This window comes from Onychostoma macrolepis, chromosome 12 (genome assembly GCF_012432095.1).
Source record: "Onychostoma macrolepis isolate SWU-2019 chromosome 12, ASM1243209v1, whole genome shotgun sequence".
NCBI lineage: Eukaryota > Metazoa > Chordata > Actinopteri > Cypriniformes > Cyprinidae > Onychostoma > Onychostoma macrolepis.
The window spans coordinates 1,671,896-1,695,390 of record NC_081166.1 but is presented as its reverse complement, the minus strand read 5'-3'; the positions used below and the strand labels follow the sequence as shown (position 1 = coordinate 1,695,390).

The 23,495-nt window shown below is 34.7% G+C and overlaps 1 protein-coding gene across 3 annotated transcripts in view; it reads right to left on the bottom strand.

Annotated features, from left to right (window-relative positions):
• LOC131550873 (zinc finger MIZ domain-containing protein 1-like) overlaps positions 1-23,495 on the bottom strand; it is a 47,724-nt gene that overhangs the window by 12,801 nt on the left and 11,428 nt on the right. Inside the window, exons 2-12 of one of the 3 annotated variants that reach the window (XM_058793351.1) lie at positions 19,841-19,908; positions 17,518-17,619; positions 14,699-14,817; positions 14,251-14,364; positions 12,644-12,749; positions 5,966-6,104; positions 5,145-5,259; positions 4,868-5,061; positions 3,964-4,162; positions 3,659-3,868; positions 734-910 (exon numbers count right to left, since the gene is read on the bottom strand). In XM_058793351.1, the coding sequence (XP_058649334.1) occupies positions 734-910; positions 3,659-3,868; positions 3,964-4,162; positions 4,868-5,061; positions 5,145-5,259; positions 5,966-6,104; positions 12,644-12,749; positions 14,251-14,364; positions 14,699-14,767 (1,323 nt within the window). In that variant the 5' untranslated portion in view covers positions 14,768-14,817; positions 17,518-17,619; positions 19,841-19,908. The remainder of the gene's footprint in view (positions 1-733; positions 911-3,658; positions 3,869-3,963; positions 4,163-4,867; positions 5,062-5,144; positions 5,260-5,965; positions 6,105-12,643; positions 12,750-14,250; positions 14,365-14,698; positions 14,818-17,517; positions 17,620-19,840; positions 19,909-23,495) is intronic. The other 2 variants (XM_058793350.1, XM_058793352.1) reach the window with 2 other exon arrangements.

Here is a 23,495-nt window from a genome sequence, read left to right as displayed (position 1 = left end):
ATATATATATATATATATATATATATATATATATATATATATATATATATATATATATATATATATATATATATATATATATATATATATATATATATACACTTGTATTATAAAGTCTAACATAAAATACATTATAATAAATTATCTTATTACTATTAATAAATAGTAATAAAATAAATGATTATATTAATGTAATAAAATTAAAATAAATAATTAAATATGATAATAAATTAAAACAATTAAAATTTAAATTAAAACAATTTGTTATAATAAATCATTATTAATTTTATATAAATAAAATGTAATGAAATGTTTATATATTTGTGACCCTGAGTAGATTCCAGATTTTCAAATAGTTGTATCTCAGCAAATATTGTCCGATCATAACAAACCATACATCAATGGAAAGCTGATTTATTATGATGTATACATTTAAAACAATGTACCCTTATGGATGGTTTTGTGGTCCAGGGTCCCATTTGTATTATAAAATTTAACATAAAATACATTATAATAAATGATTAATTATATTATTATAAAAAAATATTTTAAGAAATGTATCAATCACACACAAAAAAAAGATTTTTCATAGTGGTGATGATTTAAAAATCGTACATCTCAAGAATCTCAATCCCCCCCCTGCCGCCCGCATCTAATAAAACATAATTTGTAATAAAGTATTTTGTTATTAAAAGAAGGTGTTGTGGAGGGCAGCATGATGTTAGTGCAGGACCTTGTAGAACTGTCCCATGCCGGCGGTCTGGTACTGTGCGGGCGTCCCGGGCTGTGCGGGCATCCTCTGAGCGGGGTAATGCGGTGACGAGACGCCTCTGCTGACGGCAGGGTTCGGATACTGACCCTGCTGAGAGGAAAACTGCCCGTTTGGTCCATACTGCTGCCCGTAGCTCCCCTGCAGAAAAACAAACACCTTCACTGAAATCTCAAACTCATCTATAAACATAAAATCAGAGATTCTGGATTACAGGAGTCAGGTGCATCACCACTAAAGACAAAAATACCACAAACAGACAGCCACTCACTGTCTTTACTATCATATGCTTATTAATTGGAACTGTATTTTTATTAACAATAGATACATCAGGCATGAATGATCATCAGTATTATGCATCTTCAACTAACAAAAAATAATAAACACCCAAAATAATTAGATTTTTATGATTTTATATAACCTTATGCGATTTAAATCATTTTCTACAATAGTCACAGAGGCCTAATTTTGTGATATTACTGGGGTGAAAGATTTGTGGCACCTTTTTGCCATTTAATGGGCCATTTTATCGTTTATTTTTTTAAACAGAATATAACATGACAGAATAGTCTGTAATTTAATATAAAAGAAACAGAATACAAAAAATATTTTTAAATAAAATAAAAATTTAATAAACTAAATAAAATTCTCAAATAATTAAAATGTACAAATATTATATTAAACCAAAATTTTTTTTTGCAAATTTTTATTTTGATGTAACAGCACGGACAACAGTACATTAGTACATTATTTCAAAACAAAAGTAGTTACAATTTTCTCTGCCATTTAATTTTTCTTTTTCTTTTTTAAACATAATATAAACAATAACAGACAAAATAATATAAAATTAAATAATAATAATCATTTTAACGTTTCGGGGGGGGGGATAATTAAGTATTATTATACTTAATAATCAAATTCCATATTAAATCATGTTAAATGTTTGTTCTTGGTCTATGGTAGAGATTGTAGGAGAAAGTCTGAATACATTCTTCTGAAGACGAAGGGAAAAAGTAATCTTTTCCATAACATAAATATCATTCACAATATCCATCCATTCTTGTATTGTGGGGGATTCAGGAAGCATAAGTGCTTTTTTACCAGCAATTGTTAGAATGTCAAATAGGTATCTTTCAGGCCATCTTGTCTCATTTTAGTATTTCCTAAATATAATGTGGAAAAGCGCAAAGGCAGTGTAGTGTTAAAAATGCCTTCCACTGCTTTATGAAGCTCCACCCAAAAGGGTTTTATCACTGGGCATTCCCAGAATATATGCCAGTGATTGTCTTCCCGAAACCCACACTGTCTCCAACATTTGGTGTCTCCTCCCTCAATATGTGCTTTCTGTTTCGGTGTAATAAAACATCTGATAAGGCATTTCCACCCAAATTCCCGCCATATGAGAGAATTAGTACATTTCCACGGGAATTTACATATATCAAGCCATTCCTCATTCGATATTAAAAAATGACCTTCTTTTTACCATTTTTCTTAAATATATTCTGTGGTGTGAGTTTTTTTAATCCTTTATCGAATTTAGAGATGACACCCTTATTTAAAAAATATCTTCAATATTGGGTCATCAAAGTCTGTTTTATTTTTGTTGTTGTTTTCTAAATGATTGCGTAGCTGGAGATATCTATAAAAATCAAGGCAGTACTCTTTCTTCAAACTTTCAAAGTCTTTCAACTTTCCCTTTTTTCTGTAAGAGAACAGAATGTTGTTATTCCTTTTGAGACCCAAAATTTGAATCTATAATCCATTCTATTTGGCTTAAATTCAGGGTCATAGGCACACCATTGAATTATTTGTAATTTATGATCTAATTTATATTCTTCCTTTATTGTATTCCAGATTTTTGGTTGGGCTTTAATCCATGGGTTTTGCACCTTTTCTATAAATCTTTCCAAACTTTTATGTACCTATAATGCTTGAATTGGGGGGTCAGACATTATGGAGAGTTCGATATCTTTCCACCTAGCTTGATATATTGGGTTATTATGTTAATTAAAGATTTAGTCTGGGCTGCATAGAAATAATCCCTAATATGGGGTAACAGCACACCTCCTTCCTCCATTGGGAGCTGTAATGTTTTGAATTTGATCCTGGGTTTTGTCCCTTGCCAAATAAATCTAGAAATGATCTTATATAATTCAGACCAATTTTTTAGGGGAATTTCTACAGGTAGTTCTTGAAATAGAAGTATGTTCATCTTTATCGTGTCAATTCTAGGTTTTAACATTTTGTGAGGTCTACACTATTTTTGATATAACATGCAAATGCATGCATATTCAATAATATGCCTCTATTTAGCATATTTTCAAAGTTTATATGAGAAAAATCAGTGTACAAAAATTCTATGTGTATTTTAACTATTGCAAAGTAGAGAAAAGTCAAATTAACTGTATATTTGACCAGTGTTTTTAATGCAATTAAAAAAGTTTTTAAAGCAATTAACAGTACAATTCAACAGTATAATTATATTACTGTACTAATTACTCTCTCTAAAAAAGTATTGCATTATTTATTACTAATAACTTTCTAAGTCCCATATTAACCTCGACCAGTTAAACAATATAAGAACAGACATGTAACTGGTCTTTTAATTCTTTCAAATAAATAATATAAAACTGCATAAATTATTCTTGAACTGACCAAAGTATTTAAAGGAGAAGGTTACATTAAAAACACATATTTTAACATTAGAGGCTATATTTTGATGTTAAATCCTCTATTGTTTTATATAGAATTGTTTTTTAGTTTTTTAAACATCAGAAGTAACTGTAATTAAATTAAGGAAAGTAATCCCTTACATTTTTTTTTTTGCAAGGTAACTTAGTAATGCATTATATCCAGTACTGTATTTGACAGCTAAGCTGTTTTCCTCACCTCTCCAGGATACGGTCTCTTTACCCCCTGCACTGGCCGTGGCCCGTAGCCCTGCTGGGGCGTCCTCTGACCCCCGTACGGCCCCATCTGGCCCCGCGGCTGCCCCATGTTCATGGCCCCAGGGTGAGCAGGGGGCCCCCGGGGGCCGGGCTGATTCACAAACGGAGTGCTGTAAGCCTGGTTTGGTCCCATTTGAAAGGATGAACACATCTAGAACACAAACAAACGAAACACTTCGTTCAAACTCATTGTTTCAATTAGAAATAATTATCCAATTGGTGTGACGAATATAAACGCTCCCTCACCGGGCCGTATTGGTTCATGTCCTTGTGTTGCGTCTCCTGTAGCGCGGCGACCGTCGCCGTGGCCGTAGCGGTCGCCGTAGCAGCAGCAGCAGCCACAGCAGCGGCGGCGGCGGCAGCAGCTGGTTGGCTGAAGTCAGAAGGGGGGCGTGTCTGTGCAGGCAGGCCCATCCCACCTGTGTGGTTAGGACCGCCCCCGTAACTACACAAGAGAGAAAGACTTTGGATTTATGAAATGTTCCACAAAAATCTAATTCTTTGTAAATTTTTAATTTAAGAATAAAGGTAAGAATATTTGGTTAGAAAATGTTCTTATCTTTCTTAAAATTGTTGTAAAGACAAAACCTAAGGGCACATTTATCATTAAATTTATTCATTGATTATGATTATTACTAAAAGCAAATCACTGTCTCAGCAATGGATGCTCTGCAGTGAATGGGTGCCGTCAGAATGAGAGTCCAAACATCTGATAAAAACATCACAATAATACACACCGCTCCAGTCCATCAGTTAACATCTGGAGAAGACAAAAGCTGAAACAAATCCAGCATTAAGATGCTTTTAACTAAAATCCATAATCCATAATAACACTTCCTCCAGTGAAAAAGTCCATCTCCTGTTGTCTCTCACATCAAAATCCAGCCACATATTTGTTTAGAGCTGTTTTGGCTTGTAAACCTTTTTCACTGGAGGAAGCGTTATTATGGATTATGTAGAGTTAAAAACGTCTTCATGATGAATTTGTTTCTTTTGTCTTCTCCAGATGTTAACTGATGGACTGGAGTGGTGTGTATTATTGTGATGTTTTTATCAGCGGTTTGGACTCTGACGGCACCCATTCACTGCAGAGCATCCATTGCTGATGCAATGCTACATTTCTCCAAATCTGATTAAGAAACAAACTGACCTGTTCCCGAATCCTCCTCCTCCTCCAGCGTAACTGGATCTCCCGTACATCCCTGGCTGCATGTAGGCCTGGTTTGGATTGGCCTTGGAGGAAAACTGCTGCTGTCCAGTAAACTGTCCCGGGTTCATACCTCCATTACCTCCCGTCATAGGGTTCATGTGGCTGTTTGGGTTCACCATGGGGTTTCCCAACACCTAAACACACACACACACACACGCTTTATGACACGCACTCAAACAGCAGCATGTGCTCTGAACAGTCTTAAATACACTCTCACCTGACTCTGTGATGTATTGGTGACACCCCACACAGTGGTCACCACGGAAACAGAACCAGGTGGCTGATTGGTGTTTTGTTGCCAGGAGACGGAGTCATATTGAAATGGTGTATCACTATGGAGATTAAAAAGGATGTAAATAGTTAACATGTGCAACAGTAGCTGTGTCTGCGCCCTCCGGAGGCTGCATTCGAAGGCTGCATACGTCATCGAGGCTGTCTCATTTTAGAAAAGAAAGTATGACACTCCGAATGCGACCTTCTTTCACAGGAATTCGGAGAATGCATGAGGCGTATCCTGTCCTGCTACAGATAACCCACAATTCTTTGCGCCGCCGTAAACAACCGTCGTTAATTTGAAAAACGCCGGCGCCAGCAGATGTACACACAATCGCAGATGTGGTGTTTACAACTTAACTTAAATTGCCTCCAGTAAAAACGGATAAACTTTGTTCGTAATGTCCTCCTCCTTTTTCCTCTAACAGATGTCTGTTGTACATACGCTGCAGCTCCTCAAACATTGAGCAAATGCAAATTATTTTTTTTCGAATTACTTTCCAAATTTAGAAATAATTTTCCTTCATTCAAGTAGTGTGAGAGCGCAACGATGCTCTAAATGTGTTGGCAAATCAACGTGAGGTTTCCTGTTTCCTTTTCCACCCGTCCTACAAAGGCCGTCTCGTTTAATTCTAGGTTGAGGACACTTCGTATACGCATCCTACAGAGGATGCAACCTCCAGCGAATTCGACCTCCGGAGGGCGCAGCCTTCTAAATGAGACACAGCTAGTGTGTCAATATGTGTGTGTGTGTGAGAAACTGACCCGTGTGACAGCGTCGGTTTCATATTGTTGATGTTGGCCTGCATCGGGTTCTTGCCCACAGATGGATCGGGTTGTCTGCTTTTCTGATGACGCAGCAGCAGAAGTCGACCCAGATCCTCACACCACGAGGACAGCAACGCTAAACAAACACAAACACATGGGTCATATTTGATATATGGGTCATATCATTTAATGTTTTTCCTTGATGTCCTGGAGTTCTTTTATATTTTCTCTCAAAAACATGTTTTGAGTTCTGAAATTTTCATGTTTTCATAGTACAATGAACCCCCCCCCCCCCCCAATATTTATTATAAACATGGCGATACTATTATAGCTTAATATTTTGAATAGTTTTTTTATTTTTGTATTTTCCATTTTCTTTTTTTTTAGTTATAGTTAAAGATTTAGTAATTTTGTTGTTTGTATTTATTAGTTTTTGTTTTTTATTTCTATAGATTTTATTAAATTTCTTCAGTTATTAGTTATTTTATTGCATCAAGTTAAACTAAATGAAAATGAGAAATGTTGCCTTGTTGGCAACCAGCTAAAATGAAACAAGTTGAATTTATAATTTTTTTTATTATTATTTTAGACAGTTTTTTTTTTTATGTCAAGTAAGAAATTTTTTTTTTTTTTTAGTTGACTATAATAACCCTGATGCAAGATCTAAAGCATTTGACCATTTTTACTGTATTTCAAACAAATTAAACAATAAAGTAAGCATTATTACATAAACATTATGAAGGGTGAAGAACTAATTACACACTCTCATTGAGCTGTTAATGACAAATTTTCACTAAATTTCACTATAAATCTGTAGTACAGCTTCACAAGCAAATACAACAAACACGTTTGAGTCTGAAATAACCAGTAAATCTGAAACAGTTTATCAGGTTAGTGGCATCAAATCTACAAAACAGTTGATACATAGCAAGCAAACCAGATATCCACAGGCACAGAAGTATATTTCGCTACGTTTTCAGAATTTTATCAGATTTGCCAGAAGAAATGGTGAAGTGTGTGATTTTCCTAAGTGGAATTGCAAAAAAATTCCTGTTTTCAAACACTCAATTCATCTGCCATTGGTCGGTCAAACAGGTAGCCCCGCCCCCTAATGAATGCCATTGGTTGAGCCAATGCTGTTTAGATGCAATTTGACATTTATCTGGTCCTAAATATTGCATAAAACACATTTTGTGGTTAGTCAGTTGCTGGCTGACTGTACAATATCAAAAGTTAAATGTTAATATTTAGTATTTAATATAATTCATTGTTGTTGATTTCTGTGCATTTATTGATTTATTTTAATTTGGTAAATAGCTGTAGTGGGATCATGTACAGTCAGCCTCTGCTTTGCATCAGGGTTTAAAGGGGTGGTTTGCTGCGATTTCACTTTTTTCATTTTAAATAGTGTGTAATGTTGCTGTTGGTGCATGAACAGTATCTGCAAAGTTGCTGCGCTGAAAGTTCAACGTAAGCGGAGATATCGTCTTTTAAAAATCAGGAAGTTTAATGCCTACAAAAACGACTCATATGGGACTACAACAAGATACTTCCCGGGTTGCATACGTAAAAAACCCATAAATTTGCATCAAACCCCTCCCTCCGGAACATGCAAAAGAGGGCAAGGCCATGTTCTGCGGCTTTGTCGAAGAGGAAGAGTTATAGTGGAGAGTTGTAGCCATGCCGTCGAAACGGTGTTATTTTCACCCAGCTGTCAGGTCTTCTGTGTTCAGGCTTCCTACGGACGCTGTAGTTCGTCAACAATGGTTAAAATTTATGTTTGATTATGTTCCTGACAATTACAATCCTAATTTAGCTCTCTGTGCTGCGCATTTTACGGAAGACAGCTTCCAGAATCTACACGAGTTCAATGCCGGATTCACACAGAAACTATTACTAAAACATGGAGCGGTTACAACTTTAAAACCACAGGCAGCAGTTGTTGGGCCACAACCTGTGAGTAAGATTTCATAATTTTAAATGTATTTGCATGTATAATTTCAGACGTAATGTTTTAGTTTTATCAAGGACGTAAACAAATGCCAACGCTGGCTTTAGTAGCAGTTAGTTAAATGATGTTTTGTGTGTCTATGACAAACACGTACAAACATTTTGGACCCGAATTTGTAATTATGTACTCATTTTGTAAATGTATTTTCCATGTATACTTTATGACCTAATTTTTCGATTTGATCAAGAACGTAAACACAAGCCAACGCTGTTTGGTTAGTAGCCAGTTAGTTCGATGCTATTTTGTGTGCGTAAGACAAACGTGTACAAACTTCAAAAAAATGATATGTAATCACAACAGCAAACTTCATTCAGAAACGTTTGTAAGAGCCGTGCTTGCGGAAGTTCTGCTGGACTCTCTTCATTACCGCTTTCTGGGTCTGATTCTGGCTCAAACTGATATGGCAATATTGACACCATTATTTACATTTGACCGGAGCACACGCAGCTGTCGCCCGTGAAGGTAATGGGCGTGAAGTTTCCAAACAATGTGCAGTACGCGGTTTAGCCAATCACAACACACCGGCCCAACTAACCAATCAGAGCCCATCGCCTGTTTCTGAGGGAGTGGTTTCAGAGAATCAGGACGTCAACCGATCATTCAAATGACAGAGGAGAAAGCGGCTTACAATAAAGGTGAAATATATGAAAAATAAGGCGTTTTTTAACAAACGAAACACGAAGACATGTTATATTGCACCCCATAAACACAATCAAGCAAAGAAAAAAAGCAGTAAACCACCCCTTTAAACGAATCTGCCGGGTGTTTTGTTTGCTATGATACCATCAGACTGAACTTCACTCTTTACTGATGTACTAAGAGCTCTGAAGCAGAAGCTGTATGATGTGTGATCTATCAGAGCTGAGACAGATACGAGCAGACAGGGACAGATCTGCAGTCTGATGAAACACACACACACACACACACACACACACACACACACACACACACACACACACACTAGAGGGCTGCTGTCAGCTTCACTCACTGATGTCTGTGTCATTTTCTATTTAGGAAAAGCCACAGTTTAACTATCAGTTTCTACCCTGAGAGACACCCGGACAAAATTACAGACTGTGTGTAAATGTGTGTGTGTGTGTGAGTTAGATCACCACACTGAATTAGAGTTTATCTTTAATTATATACAGGTTTCAACAGTCAACAGCATGATCAAGTCATTATTAGAGGTCGTTAACGATCTGTGCTGGTAACCACAAGGTTGCAGGTTTAAATCGTGTTAGTTTGAATGAACCACAGAGCTCAATAGAGATTAAAATCTCATTCATTTTCTCCATAGAGATTCCCAAAACAACAAAACAGACACTTGAGCTGCAATAAAGAGGAAGGATTTTAGTGCAAAGAAAATATGCAGGATAATTAGCACAATTAGGTTAATCTCAATGAATCAATTCAGAACTTTAATTCAGTAATTAATTTGCGTAATCACAAGCTTCAAGGTAGCATTTGTCATCCATTCAAGTGTTTTTATTTTACAAAGTATATTTTATACGTGCTAAATATGTATTGAAAACAGTGAAGCTCAATTAAATATATTTTTGGGATTGAAAATATATTTAGTAACAAACTGTATATACCAAAATATATTTCAAAATGTATTTCAGGGGCAAGAAAATACAGATCTTCCAGTAGCCTACATTTAGGTTAAATGCAAATGTCAACGGAATAGCCTATAATGATTTTGTAATATTGTTTTATTGTATGTTCCTGGCTGATTTAATTCAAATTTTTTAATGTTCTTTTTCTTCATTGATATTCATTATTCATTCAAATTCATTTTAAAAGTATTAGTTCATTTTTATGATGATTTAAATAATTACTAGCTCTTCATCAGCACACAAACCTCAGTTTGGGAAGCCCTGTGGAAACACTGAAGCGTGTATGTGTTTAACTCTCTCCGAGCCGCTGGCTGACTGACAGCACAGATACACGCAGAACGATTCTCCGTAACACTCAGAGTTACAGTAAGAAACACAAGCCTCGTCCTCTAGAGTACACAAGCGTTAAACTCTCCACTCAGAACAGCTTGAGTGTGCTTTACATTCCATTAAACGAGTGGCTTGTTTTGTTCATGCTTGAACTAGTTATAAACCAGCAGTGGAGTCTGAGCTTGGCAGAGACCTTTCATCTGATCCCTCATCTAACCTGAACCAAGATAATGCTGCAAATACACACACACACACACACACACACACGTTTGTTTTTGTGAATTGTGGGGACATCCCATAGGCGTAATGGTTTTTATACTGTACTTACTGTATGTGCTATTGCCCTACACCAACCCTACACCTAAACCTACCCCTTACAGGAGACTTTGTGCATTTTTACTTTCTCAAATAAACTCATTCTGTATGATTTATAAGCCTTTTGAAAAAAGGGGACATGGAGTAATGTCCTCATAAATCACGTTCTCCTTGTAATACCTGTCATACCCTTGCCATTATACAAATTTGTGTCCTCATATGTCACAAAAACACACACACACACACACAAGATAATGAAAACACTCAAGCAGCTGTGCTGTATTTTAGCCGTTTTTCAGAAAGCTGTGGTAAATGAAGGGTTAATGAGTGTCTCTATCTTCTGTAGGAGCAGCTGTGAAATTCCTGCCGTCTACTGAAGCGAAAGCAATTAAGAGAGATTGATCTGCAGGGAAAACCACCAGCGAGATACAGACTCCGGCAGTGTATCAAAGACATAACCGAGGTTCTTCAAATTTAATGATCAACCGCAAAAAAAAAAAAAAAAAATTATATATATATATAATTAACTGCTGTTTTTATTGTGGAAAAAATTAAGCAACCTGAATTTCACAATCACTTCCATGCACTTTTTATTTAGTCATTATGTTAGGATTATTTTTCATATTTTACTTCTTAGATTTACCATTTTGAATCAATTATCTGAATTATCTGAACGATTCTCAAGTGATTCAGTGTTTGAATCACAGTTCATAGAAATCTATCAGTAATCCTCTTTTGGACCTATTTACATTATCAGAGCAAAAAGAAATATATGCTCGTATTTTGTTTGAAATATAAGTTAGTCAATATTAACTTGTTTAAAAAGTATTGTATTAAAGCAATATCACACATGCTATGATCATCTGCAGCTGAATTCTGCTTTAAAACAACCAGTCGACATCTGTATTAATCTACTCTTTATTAATACCACAGCTACTGACTGACTATACAAATAAATGGACATGAATATTGATTTGAGTTAACTGATTGTATTATGAGGGAAGAAAGAAACTAACACAGCTATCAAATATTTAACCACATTTGACCACAGAACGCTGACCAATCAGAATCAAGTTTTCCAGAGAGCCGTGTAATTAGTGATCTTAAAGCGTACCGTGATCTGCAGGCCGGTGTCGTTCATCAAACAGGAGGTGTCAGTGTCATACTGCAGGATAACACAGATCGATCCCCTTACTGTCAGACGCTCAGCAGTGAACTGAAGAAGTGCATAAAAACCTCAAACGCACACCCAGTCTAGACCGACATCACACAGCTATAAACCTGAGATTGTTTCTGGCACTGTTGATTCCTCTGAGGGAAGAATCGTTCTCAGACAGTACGAGAATCTCAATCAAGCAAACACCAGACAGGAATCACTCCGACACAGCGGCTTTCACTGACCACAGCTGGAAAAACCATAGAAAAACTCATAGAGAAACCCGTTTGCTATGAAACGCATGACTCTCCATCAACACAACGAGATAAAGTCCTCAAAACAACTCAAAACACTAAACTAGATGTTCAATTATACATGACTACAGATGCTTAATTGTAATTAATAATTCTGAACAACAATGTGACGCAAAATCAGATGACGTCGAATACTTCGAGTTTTACTTTTAGCATATCACACTAATTTATTTTCTCAGAACTTATTTATAAATATAATATGTTAGAATTAATTACACCCAAATTTATTCATTATATATGAAGTGTTACATCAAAGCTCTTGATGGCATAGGGTTATTATAGTTAGCTAAAACTAAAAATAAAATGAAAACCATAAAAAAAAATCAATTTTAGTTTATGTTTTGACTTATTAACTTAAATAGAATTTAAAAAAAAAAATTCAGCTAGTTGCTAAGGCAACATTTTTTTAGTTAAACATTTAGTTAAAATAAAATACAATTTTAATTTAATTTTTGATTAAAATAAAATAATGTTTTTAAAATAAAAATGTATTTTAAAAATAAAACAATTAAAATACAAATGAATGAAAAAATACATAGACAAGTATAAAATAACTAACTAAAAATGACAAAAACACAACAAAATTACTAAAACTTTCATTCTTTAATTATTTTTTTTTTTTTTGTTAAAACGGAAAATTTAAAAATGAAAACTGATTGAAACCATTAATAAAGACTATAAGAGTATCTTAATGATATTAAAATAACACTGATGCAGACTGTGTCTTAAATGTTTTTGGAAGTAATAAATATGTTCTCTAAACTATGAGCCTCAAAAACAGACCATAGTGTGCTCTGCTTCTTTGTTCTGCTCAGTTTCTCCCAGTTGAGCAGCAGGTCCAAAAGCACCCTTTCAGCTCATATGGACTCTAATGTCACATTTTGCAGTTTGATAAGGGTGCTGAGACAATCGTAGAGGATGGTGGAGTCTCACCTGCTGATTTGGGGGTGAATTTGTCCCTGTTTGCAGCACAAACGGCCAGCAGCCGATACCCCAGGTCCATGTCATAACCCTGCTGACCCGCGACACGACTCACCACCTGACACACAGACACAAATAACATTCAAACATCGCTGAAATCTCAGCATTCGTGCATGCATGCTTTGTCATAGTTAAATTGGGTGGTTGCGGTTTCGGGGTTTTTTGGGAATAAAATCTCTGTCCTGATTTGCAAACCCTCGTCAGGTCGGCCCATGTTAAACAGCACCACACCCTGAGGCCTGAAGCACAGACGTGCAGGAAGCAATCTTTCATATCTGCGTCTTAATTACAGTTAAACACACATCATGTGTGTCTAAAGCGCCTAATTAAACATCTGAGGGAGGTTTGGTTTAGCCCTTTTTCCACATTCTCCTTAAATGCAGCTCAGATCTGCACGCGAGAGCAAGGAGATTCTGCTCTTTCTCTGCTGTAGAAACGTGTTCAAACGGCAGAACGCCTAAAACACTTCATAGAATAAAAATTAAAAAATATAATATATTTGAACAGAATAAATTCAAGCGGAATACAAGAGAAAAGTAGAATCAAACAGACTACAACATAACAGAGCAGAACTTGGAGCTAAATTGGAGGAGAATAGAACAGAATGAAAGCACAATGGAATAGAAAAGTAGAAATTGAAGAGAGCCAAATAAAATAAAATAAAATTAATAGAATAAATGTGATGCAGATTAGAACAGAAAAAAACAATGCAATGCAATACAATAAATTAGAAGTACAACAGAATAGAGTAGAATATAATAAAATAAAACATTAAATTGGAGCAAAATAGAAAAGAATAAAATGGTATAGAATAAAGCGCAATTGGATAGAAGAGTAGAATAGAAAAGACAGAAGAGATCAGAACAGAATAAAATAAAATGCACATATATATATATATATAATAAACTGGAGCCAAACTGAAAAAAATGAAATAGAATAAATGAATGCACAGCAGAACAGAAAAGTAAAACAGAGTAGAGTAAAATAAAATAAAAATAACAAATTGGAGCAGAATTGAAGAGAAATAATAGAATAGAATAAATAAAAGCACAAAGGAATAGAAGAGTACAAAGGAAAAGATTTCAATAAAGCAGAGCTGAACAGAATAGAATAATATAAAAATAATAAATTGGACCAGAATAGAATAAAATTGTATATATTAATCTTTATATTGATCTTTACACAAGGTAACTGTCGGAGCTGGTACAACCAACTGTTCATATTACTAACAATTCAATTCAAGTTTATTTGTATAGTGCTTTTCACGATACAAATCATTGCAAAGCAGCAGTTTCTACATTATATTAAGGATATTAGTGGTGACTACGGCAGAAATGTACAGTTAAAATCAAGCAGCTAGTTACAAATGACATGTAATCAAACAGATGGTGAACACTATTAAATGCAATGTTTGTATTTTGCGATTAAACTTTGCGATTGCGGATAAACGTTTTGATTAAGCTAAATTTGGTCGATGTATATGTTGTTCAAGGGTGAACAGCGGATGAAAGCTGGCTGCTGATTGGTTAAGCGACTGAAACGGATTGATTTGCCCTCACCGTTAGGCATCCCATCAGGCTTTGCTCAAAGGGCCGCTGAAACGCTCGTGGATCTCCACACCAGTCCAACAGCTCCGTCGCCGCCGTCTGGAAATTTGCTGGATTTTGCAGGTGCTGATAAAAGAAAATCACACTCTTATGCTTGTAAAAATGTATTTATTTGTTATTGTTTATGTTAGTTTACGGCTTCGAGGTGTGAATGTGTGAAAGGCCCTTGAAATACAAATATATTCATCACTAATCTACAGGAAATTACTGTCTATTGTTCCTGGCAGTCTAATAATTGTGTTCGACCTGCTCTCCAGGTGTCCTGTAGGGGGCGTCGCAGCTTATGAATCTACTCAAACACTCTCTGAAGACGGCATTAACTGCAGAGTAACTGGCCAATGAGACGAATGGAGATCCGAAAGGTGTTTTTAAGGTTCTGTAGGGATGTGTTTTCTCTCACTTGTTTGATGCAGTGGAGCCGGTCGTTGGTTTGCTGGATGTGTCTGTCCATGGACTGGAGAGAATTCATCCTGCCGGACCGTCTCTGACCCTACCGCCCGGCCATCCAACGCTCAGACCCTGAAAAACACACAGTGCCAGATTCAGTGATCAGACACACCAACTTCAGAAGATCACAGAGGCTTTTTGTCAGGCCAGACAGGAAGAGACCACCTAGCAACCAACTAGAACAGCCTAGCAACCACCTCACAACAACCACACTTTCTTGAAAAATATGTAAAAATTGGTGATGCAACAATATTTTTAACCAAACCTAAAGTTTTCATTTAGCAGAAAACAAAAAAAGCTAATATTTTTCATAATCGATTAATTACGGTTATTTAATAATCAACACTCTAATAAAAACGGAGTTATGAACATTTAAAATGTGGCTAAAATAAAAACCTGTTTTCATTGCAGATTTATTCAAACATATATTAAACCATGAAGACAACAGGTCAAGAAAAAATCAAGGTGATTATAGGTAAACTACAAAAACTAAAAGAACTTAAAAAAAAAAAAAAAAAAGATTATATATATATATTTATTTATTTTTTTTGCTACTTGAATTAAAATAAACACTACCTGAAATAATTTAAAAAAAAAATACAACAAAAATTAACATAATAAATTTTGCTTGGAAATTAGTTTAAATGAACTATTTTAATTTAACCTGATGTACTAAAATAACTAAAACTAAATAACTAAATAAAAATGAATAAAAACTATTTAAACATTAAAAAAATAAAAAAATAATAAAAATGGCAAAAACACAACAATGTTAATCAAATTAAAGTGAAAATAAAAATCAAATTCAAAATATTAACAAACACTATAACAGTATGTCAATGATATTAAAATAACACCAGTAAAAATCTAATGATAAATGCATGATATATAATGCATATATTTCATAAAATGTTGGTCTCTAAATATGTTAATTTTCCCCGATGTACTTTAGTTTGCATGTTTTCTGTATTATTAAGTAGTACATAAATGCACGGCTATTTATTCAACATTTAGATAAACGTGTGTGTTTGAGCAGAAAGCATTTCTGCTATAAAATAATGAAACCAGGTCAGAATACGAGAGCCGATTCCATAATCACATGATATTACAGTGCATCCCGTTTACATCATCCGTCTCAGACGCTGAGTGATATTTATAGTGTAAATTAACAGTATATATGCCACTGCAGACAGCCAGACTGAAGCATCCCAGAATGCACCAGCAGGAGTTTGGCAAACATGTGGGATCTCTCGCGTACTCGCAACGATCAGACTGCGGGCTGCAGCGGCTGGAACACTTGCATAACTAACAGACGATGTGCCGAGACAGGCCACATCACACACACACACACACACACACACACACACACAAACATCCCTGGCACAGACTGAAGGACGATGGGAAACATGTCGAGAAGCAGAGGGAGTGTTTCCTGCTGTTTAGTGAACGTCAGTAACCCTCCACAATCACACGACTCTCGTTTGTGTTACATCACTCAGTAACAAGACGGCATGTCAGACGAGACGCACGCTAAAGCTCCAGACGTCTGAGTGACACACACAAACGTGCACACACACACACACATACACACACACACACACACACACACACACACGCACACACGCACTGGATTAAGACATTTACAATCGTCACATTCATACAGACGTCAAGAACCAGGAAGAGTCACTGAGTCATAAATGAAACTAAAAACCACGGCTAAAAATATAAAGATGACAAATGGAGGAAATAAATAAATCTGCGTAGATGGATTTCTGCAAAAATAGACAATAGGCTACATAGAGAATGAGTATCACATTCAAATTCCATTTTACTAATGATAAGCACATTCTTAAACTTTCATACTAAATTGTTACCATTATTCATACACCATCACACTGAACAATAATCATAATCATAAATCATCACACTAGACGATTACCATATTGAATGATTACCATATTCACACACCATCATGCTGAACGATTTCCGTATTCATACGCCATCACCGTACTGGAAAATTAGCCTATCATAATTATACACCATCACAATTACCATATTCATACACCATCACACTGGACGATTTCTATATTCATACAGCATCAACATACTGGACAATTACCATGCTGGACGATTTACATATTCATACACCATCTCGCCAAACAATTATCATATTCATACACCATCACACTGGACGATTTACGTATTTATACACCATCACACTGGACAATTACCATACAAAATGATTTCTATATTCATACCATATTCATACACCATCACGCTGAACAAATTCCATGTTGAATGATTACCCTATTCATAAACCATCACACTGGACGATTTCTGTATTCATACACCATCAATATTCTGGACAATTACCATACTGAACGATTTACATATTCATACACCATCACGCCAAACAATTATCATATTCATACACCATCACACCGGACAATTATCATATTCATACACCATCAAACTGGAAGATTTACGTATTTATACACCATCACACTGGACAATTACCATACAAAATGATTTCTATATTCATACCACATTCATAAACCATCACATTGGACGATTTCCGTATTTATACACCATCTCCATACTGGACAATTTTCATATTCATACCATATTCACCCACCATCATACTCGATGATTAACATATTCATATTAGTATTAGCATATTAGTATATTAGCATTAGTATATACTATGACACATCATATTTCATACTCATATACCATGGGATGGTTCCCATGGCTAATAAACTATGGCATTACCAAGGTTCTCCCGTCCTGTTCACTCTGTTCACTGTAATACTCATTCAGTAGTGCGTCCTCTGTGACTCTGATTCAGATCAGCCTCAGGAAATGAGGCCTTTCCTGTCAGAGGAAGAGAGAGAGTTTTACAGGCTCAGACAGGAACTGGTGCAGGGAGGAACACGGACATCTGAACCGTCAGCCGCTGTGTGTTCGGAAGAACATCACCATCCCGCTCAACTTCACCTATACAAATCTTTCTGTGCTTTAAAGGTGCCATAGAATGCATTGATATAGTATTTTAAATTGTTCTCTGATATCTACACAGAAGGCGTGTGGCTTAGGTAAGGGCAAAACATCTCCAGAAATGGTTTTACATGTGCATTTACAACCCTAGGAGTCCTCCCTAGAATGAAATGGTTTGTTATTGGCTTATTTGGAAGGGTCATGAATAATAATGAGCTCTGCTCTGATTGGCTGTTTCACAGTGCGGCTCATTTCAGTAGCTCACAGCAGGAAGGAAAATATATATTTCAATACTTTCTCTCGCAGTTATATCGTCGGGTAATTATACTGTAGGCTTATATAAAATGCGGGCATCAGGGAGCCGCTATTAATACGCGGGGCTTTGAACGATCGGTCAATCGCGTTATAGTTTCACTTTCGCTTTCGAGATTCACGATCGCATGTACTCTGTTTATACTATGGAGCGGCAGTACTTACCACACATTTTACAAGATCAGACGCTTGTCAGTGGTGCTCAAGATCTGTAAATCTTTCGCCATCATCCTCAGTCATCTCTCCTTACTCTGTTTATAAACCACACTGTTTTTACGTCCATATTCTGACATATAACAAGGGTTTCTGCAGGTTTTATGAAGGTCAATTTAAGATTTTTTAAGACCAAGTAAAGAAAACGAATGGAACACAACCTGCCAATATAGTTTCTAAGTGTCTTGTATTAGCCATACTTCCGACAGATCTCTTTTACTTTTTCATTCATATTACAAAAAAAACTGCTTCCAACCACTAGAATATGGAAATAACTTTTACTGTACCTTCTGATCACACTGCAAAAAATATAATTTTTCATTTTGACTATGAATTTAAGAACTTCTGCTTGGATTTAAGACCTTTTTAGGCCTTAATTTGTGGAAAGGCAAATGAATTATTATTTTTAAGACCCACAGAAAGCCTGTATTTCAGAGTGAAACAGGATATTCAACAAATGTAGGTCAGCACTGCATGGAAAAATGTGTATCAATATGAGAGGTTAGGTTAGCTGAAAACGGAAAGTTGAGCAAATTTTCTCTTTACAAGACCAGGAACGGTTCGTTCTGATTTGATGTTGACGTTAATCTAAACGAGCTCATAATGCAGGGATAAAGACGGTCATCACTGCTGCTCACAATAGCCACTGTTCACACGCTCAACAATACGGCTCTGTTCTGACCGCCTCGTTTACACACACACAGTCTATTATACCAGCTAATATTCATCACCAGCTGCAGACACACATTCATGAATCATGGGTCAATAAACACACACACAGCCATGTGTTGCAATACATGCTCGTGACTCAGTTGCATTTGATGTTATACATTTTCCGCATTTTTTTTTACATTGTTTTAAAAATAAAAACTACAGCTGATTGATCGTTTTTACATTGTTTAATAATACTTCACATCATTTTCCAATGATAGTTACTGTCACAAATCACTCAAATTTGTTAACAAATGAGTCTGGTTTGTGCAACAATGCGCATTACGTTTACACCTTCATGAAGTATTTGGAACAAACATGTTCTGACTTCTATTCAGCTAAAACAAAGGTGCGTTTATACCCACAACCCTCCTCTGACGAGCGTTTTCTCATGCAGACTTTGAGAACTAAATTCCTTCTTTAATTTATAAAAACATCATTTGTTAGGGCCATCTGAGCTAAGACGGCTGAATTTTACCTGTGAATGTATTTCATGTCCATCTAAATTTGTAGACATATATATTTAAATACATATATATATATATATATATATTTAGAGTTATTAAATTATATTTAATAATTATTTACACAAAAAATGTATATGCTTTCATTTTTAATTTAAATATATTTACCTATTTATTTATAAATAAATATGCTATTATACATTTCTGCTAAATGCATAAATGTTTAATACATTTATTAATATTTAAATGTTATATGTATATATGTATATATATATATATATATATATATATATATATATATATATATATATAAATTGTTTGTCTCTATTATCTATCTATTAAAATAGTAATATATTTATTTATTTATTTAATCTGACCCAAGACGGCTGATTTCTTACCTGTGTATGTTCTGCGTCCACAGGACCGAACAGGAAAACGCTACGAATCCATCAGTTGCTCATCTGACCTGAAAGAAAACATTAAGTAATTAGCTACAGCTGCATTACAAACTAATGTCATTTTCAAAACTCTTACTTAAAACATAAGATGTTTCAGAGTACATTTTCTGTAGTATACATATCTATATACTGTAATATATGTATAATATAATACTGTAATACTGGCTATTTGCACTTTATTTGCACGCTATATGCTTAGATGCTTCTGTTTTCCATTGGCTTTGTATTAAATACTTGTAAAATGACAGTAAAGTTGAATCCAATCCAGTCTAATATTTGTATTCAGTCTTTTAAATATTCTTTAATATTCTTACTGTCAATTTTGTTTTTAATGACAATCTTGGATACATTATGGCAATGCATTATGGGGCTAACGTCTCTATAAAGAGTACATGCAATAATGTGAATGAATTTGATCCAAATGACTTATCGGAGTCGGGAGCCTAAGCAGGCTAGGTTTCATAACAAAAGCAAAATCATCATTATGAAACATTACAGTAAGTGATTTATTAACAGTGAGCCATAAACGGACAGAGAAAAGAAGCAGACGGAGCGGATCAGTTCTTACTTGTCCAAACAAACACCCCGTCCATCAGAAGAAAATCAGGGCTAAATTCATCTGGGCGAGAGTGATTTTCCAGCAGGAGACGCTGGATGTGAGCCGGTGTCTGGCTGTTATTTTTAGAGAGTCTTGGAGACGCGTGTGCAGCAGTGTTTAAGGACAGCCGTTCACTGCGGTCTGACCCTCTGCTCACCCTCACACATCACTGCTGATTTATTTAGATCCCTCACATCTCCGACTGAAACAACCAGCACTTCATGTCCATTTAGTTAGTTATCCGGCAAGCAGTCGTGACATAAGTAGATAATGTGCAGTCAGATGGCCATTATCACAAAATAAACCTTTTCAGGGTGATACACGACTGTACGTGATTGTACATGATTCCATAAATAAAAAATATATATATATTTTAAAAGTTATACATGTAAATTTGCATATTTATATTTAAATATGTATACATTTGTGATTTTACACACACATATAAATATTACAAATATAAAATATTTATAAACTATATAAATTTCTATATATATATATATTTCTAAATATTTCTATTTATCTAAAATGTATTTAAATTTATATAATTTAAATCTAAATATTTACACATTTGTATATAAATAAATAATATAAAATATTTCTGTTTAAATTAATAAATGTTTATTTTGAATATGAATATGAATGTATACACACACACACACACACACACTATATATATATATATATATATATATATATATATATATATATATATATATATATATATAAATTGTTTGTCTCTATTATCTATCTATTAAAATAGTAATATATTTATTTATTTATTTAATCTGACCCAAGACGGCTGATTTCTTACCTGTGTATGTTCTGTCCACAGGACCGAACAGGAAAACGCTACGAATCCATCAGTTGCTCATCTGACCTGAAAGAAAACATTAAGTAATTAGCTACAGCTGCATTACAAACTAATGTCATTTTCAAAACTCTTACTTAAAAACATAAGATGTTTCAGAGTACATTTTCTGTAGTATACATATCTATATACTGTAATATATGTATAATATAATACTGTAATACTGGCTATTTGCACTTTATTTGCACTTTATATGCTTAGATGCTTCTGTTTTCCATTGGCTTTGTATTAAATACTTGTAAAATGACAGTAAAGTTGAATCCAATCCAGTCTAATATTTGTATTCAGTCTTTTAAATATTCTTTAATATTCTTACTGTCAATTTTTGTTTTTTAATGACAATCTTGGATACATTATGGCAATGCATTATGGGGCTAACGTCTCTATAAAGAGTACATGCAATAATGTGAATGAATTTGGTCCAAATGACTTATCGGAGTCGGGAGCCTAAGCAGGCTAGGTTTCATAACAAAAGCAAAATCATCATTATGAAACATTACAGTAAGTGATTTATTAACAGTGAGCCATAAACGGACAGAGAAAAGAAGCAGACGGAGCGGATCAGTTCTTACTTGTCCAAACAAACACCCCGTCCATCAGAAGAAAATCAGGGCTAAATTCATCTGGGCGAGAGTGATTTTCCAGCAGGAGACGCTGGATGTGAGCCGGTGTCTGGCTGTTATTTTTAGAGAGTCTTGGAGACGCGTGTGCAGCAGTGTTTAAGGACAGCCGTTCACTGCGGTCTGACCCTCTGCTCACCCTCACACATCACTGCTGATTTATTTAGATCCCTCACATCTCCGACTGAAACAACCAGCACTTCATGTCCATTTAGTTAGTTATCCGGCAAGCAGTCGTGACATAAGTAGATAATGTGCAGTCAGATGGCCATTATCACAAAATAAACCTTTTCAGGGTGATACACGACTGTACGTGATTGTACATGATTCCATAAATAAAAAATATATATATATTTTAAAAGTTATACATGTAAATTTGCATATTTATATTTAAATATGTATACATTTGTGATTTTACACACACATATAAATATTACAAATATAAAATATTTATAAACTATATAAATTTCTATATATATATATATTTCTAAATATTTCTATTTATCTAAAATGTATTTAAATTTATATAATTTAAATCTAAATATTTACACATTTGTATATAAATAAATAATATAAAATATTTCTGTTTAAATTAATAAATGTTTATTTTGAATATGAATATGAATGTATACACACACACACACACACACACTATATATATATATATATATATATATATATATATATATATAATTAAATGTAAATATATAAATTAAATTGTTTATTTGTATCTATTTATCTGTCTATATTTTATAACATATAATTACTAGTATATAATATATATATATATATATATATATATATATATAATATTTTATTATTTTTAATATCTATGTTTAAAATAAAATGTAATTTACTTAAACATTTTTCAATATTTCTGCTAAGCGAATAAATGTTTAATATTTTTATTTATACATAAATATATAAATAAACATGAATTAATATATGCACATAGATATATGAATCTATTACATATAACTTATCCATCTATATAGCTGTAGTTCTAAGTAGAGCACTTAACCCTGACCCACACACACCCTTAAAATGATCCACAAATGATAAGTGTTAACGTTTATGTGCCTAAATGCACACAACTACAGAGACAAACCTCAGTGCAGAACATTCTAACATCACTTTCAGTGTGAAAGCACAAATGACTTCATTGGAAGCTTGTTGTCTCACTGCTGGTTAGTAGCACTGCCGAAGCGTTTTCCTACAGCAAGAGAGTACTGTATCTGGGAATGTCACGGCTTACAGCGCTGAATTAACGACACATCCTCTAACTATCATTCCCACATCTATCCCTCCCTACAGACCTAAAGAGAGCCGTGTGTGTGTGTGTGTGTGTGTGTGGAGGTGATGCATTAGAGCGTAATGAAAAGGAAAAGTCTCTTTCTCTCTCTCTCTCTCTAATTCCAGATTTCTCTGACACCTCCAGCCATTCATCACACGCTCCTCTGAGCCTGAAGCAAGAAAGAGGGAGGAGAAAAAAATCAATGGAGTCAG